General features: G+C 61.9%; 1 protein-coding gene across 1 annotated transcript in view; it reads right to left on the reverse strand.

Annotated features, from left to right (window-relative positions):
* Positions 1 to 971: 971 nt before the first annotated feature.
* The window catches only part of RPL10A (ribosomal protein L10a), a 2,626-nt gene continuing 1,884 nt past the window's right edge, over positions 972 to 1,713 (reverse strand). Inside the window, exon 4 of the mRNA XM_010159744.1 lies at positions 972 to 1,172. Coding sequence (XP_010158046.1) covers positions 1,002 to 1,172 — 171 coding nt within the window. The 3' untranslated portion in view covers positions 972 to 1,001. The remainder of the gene's footprint in view (positions 1,173 to 1,713) is intronic.

A 1,713-nucleotide genomic window follows, 5' to 3' on the forward strand; every position in this document is an offset into this window, starting at 1 on the left:
CCCCCCCTCCTCACCCACCCACTCAGAAAAGGTTTGAAAGGCTGGGAGGGGTTTGGGGGCCCCGCCCCTCGCCGCGGCTCAGCGGGAACCATCCGCGTGGAGGAAGGTGTAGCTCGTCAAGTTATTTGCACTCGATCGAAAGGAAAAAAAAATAAAATGTATCTGAAAAACTTTGTAAGAAAAAAAAGGAAATGTTTGCATTTTTGTATTGTCTTTTTTTTTTTTTTTAATTATTAAATGGAATTTCTGGGTCAGAATCTGGCTCCGACGCTTCTTTTTTTAGTGGTTCCCAACGGCAGGACCCGAAGCCGTTGCCAGGGTTCGGTTCCCTCGGATGCCCAGACAAGCCCTGCTCGAGGACAACTGGGGGGTCACCCCAAAAGCTCAAACCCCACACCCTCCTGACGCAGGTATCCGCACACCTTCACGAGCCCGGGATGCGGACAGCGGCTGGCAACTCCTTCCCCTGGCCCCAAACTCTGCGCTGAGCTCCCTTCCGCTGGATCCCCTGGGCCCATCGAGGCTTGGAGCGCCGCAGCCGGGCCAGATCCTGCGGCCTGGCCCAGATCCCGCATCCCAGCCCGTGGGGGGTGGCGGGAACCTACAGATGCAGGAGCTCCCCCTGCCCCACGGGGGGCTGGGAGAGCCCCACGCACAGGGTGGGCGTCAGGAGACCGACGGCGCAAACAAGGACCCCTCCCCAGGCCCGGGGGGGAAATCCGGGGGGCTACAGCACAGCCGCCGAGCGGTCCACTGCCCGGTTTGGCTTGTGGATGCGAGCGGAGCCATCTCCAACCCCCATCCCTGCCGGGAACGCAGGATCACCAGGATCCCTTCCCTCCAAACCTCCCGCTGGACCGGAATTCACTGTCCCCACAGCCCAACCCAGACCTTCCTCCTGCCCCAAGGAAGCCGGGGGGCGGTCTGGGCAGCAAACCCTTCCCGAGAAACTCCGGAGGGACACAACCACCAGCCGTCCGGAGAAGTTTATTCGCACCGGGTTAGTAGAGGCGCTGGGGCTTCCCCATGGTGCTCTTGATGTAGAGGGCACGCACGTTCTGCCAGTTCTTCTTCAGCAGCGACACCAGGAAGTTGATGGCCAAGTGGATGTTGTAGACGAGCTCGTCCTCCGTCATCTTCACGTGACCGACGGCCACTGCCAGACAGAGCACCTGGGGGGACAAGGACACAGGTCACTCGCGCCGGCGCAGGTTTAGGGGGGGAAAAAATCAAAGATTAGGGTGAACGATGGACAAAGCAGCGCGGGATTGGGCTGAATTCAGCGAATTCTCTCGTGCTGCCAGCTGGACGCAAAAAATCCACGGCTTTTCCAGCGCTCCTTGTGTCTGGCACGCGGCTCCCGTTCGGCGACGGGACTTGGCTGCCTCCCGGAGACGGGGAAAACCGGGGCAGGAAGCGTACCGGGCTGCGCTGCAGCGGGAGCGGATCCCTGGCGGAACCGCGCTCCCCAGGAGCCCGCGTCAGGCAGCGCTGGCGTGCACCCTGCCGCCCCCGGCGTCACCGCTGAGCTCCGAGGAGGAGCCTGTCAGGCAGCGCTCCCCCCAGCCCGAGGACAAAAGGATTTACGAGCCAGGCGCAGCGTCAGGACGTTTAGGACCGCTCCCTGGCGTTTGCAAACTCTCACATTTCTGTCCCCTCCCAGTCGTTGCGCCCCCCCCAACCCTGGGCCCACATCGGCTGGAGCCCAAGGAT

The sequence above is a fragment of the Eurypyga helias genome, unplaced genomic scaffold, assembly GCF_000690775.1.
Source record: "Eurypyga helias isolate BGI_N326 unplaced genomic scaffold, ASM69077v1 scaffold20279, whole genome shotgun sequence".
Classification (NCBI taxonomy): domain Eukaryota; kingdom Metazoa; phylum Chordata; class Aves; order Eurypygiformes; family Eurypygidae; genus Eurypyga; species Eurypyga helias.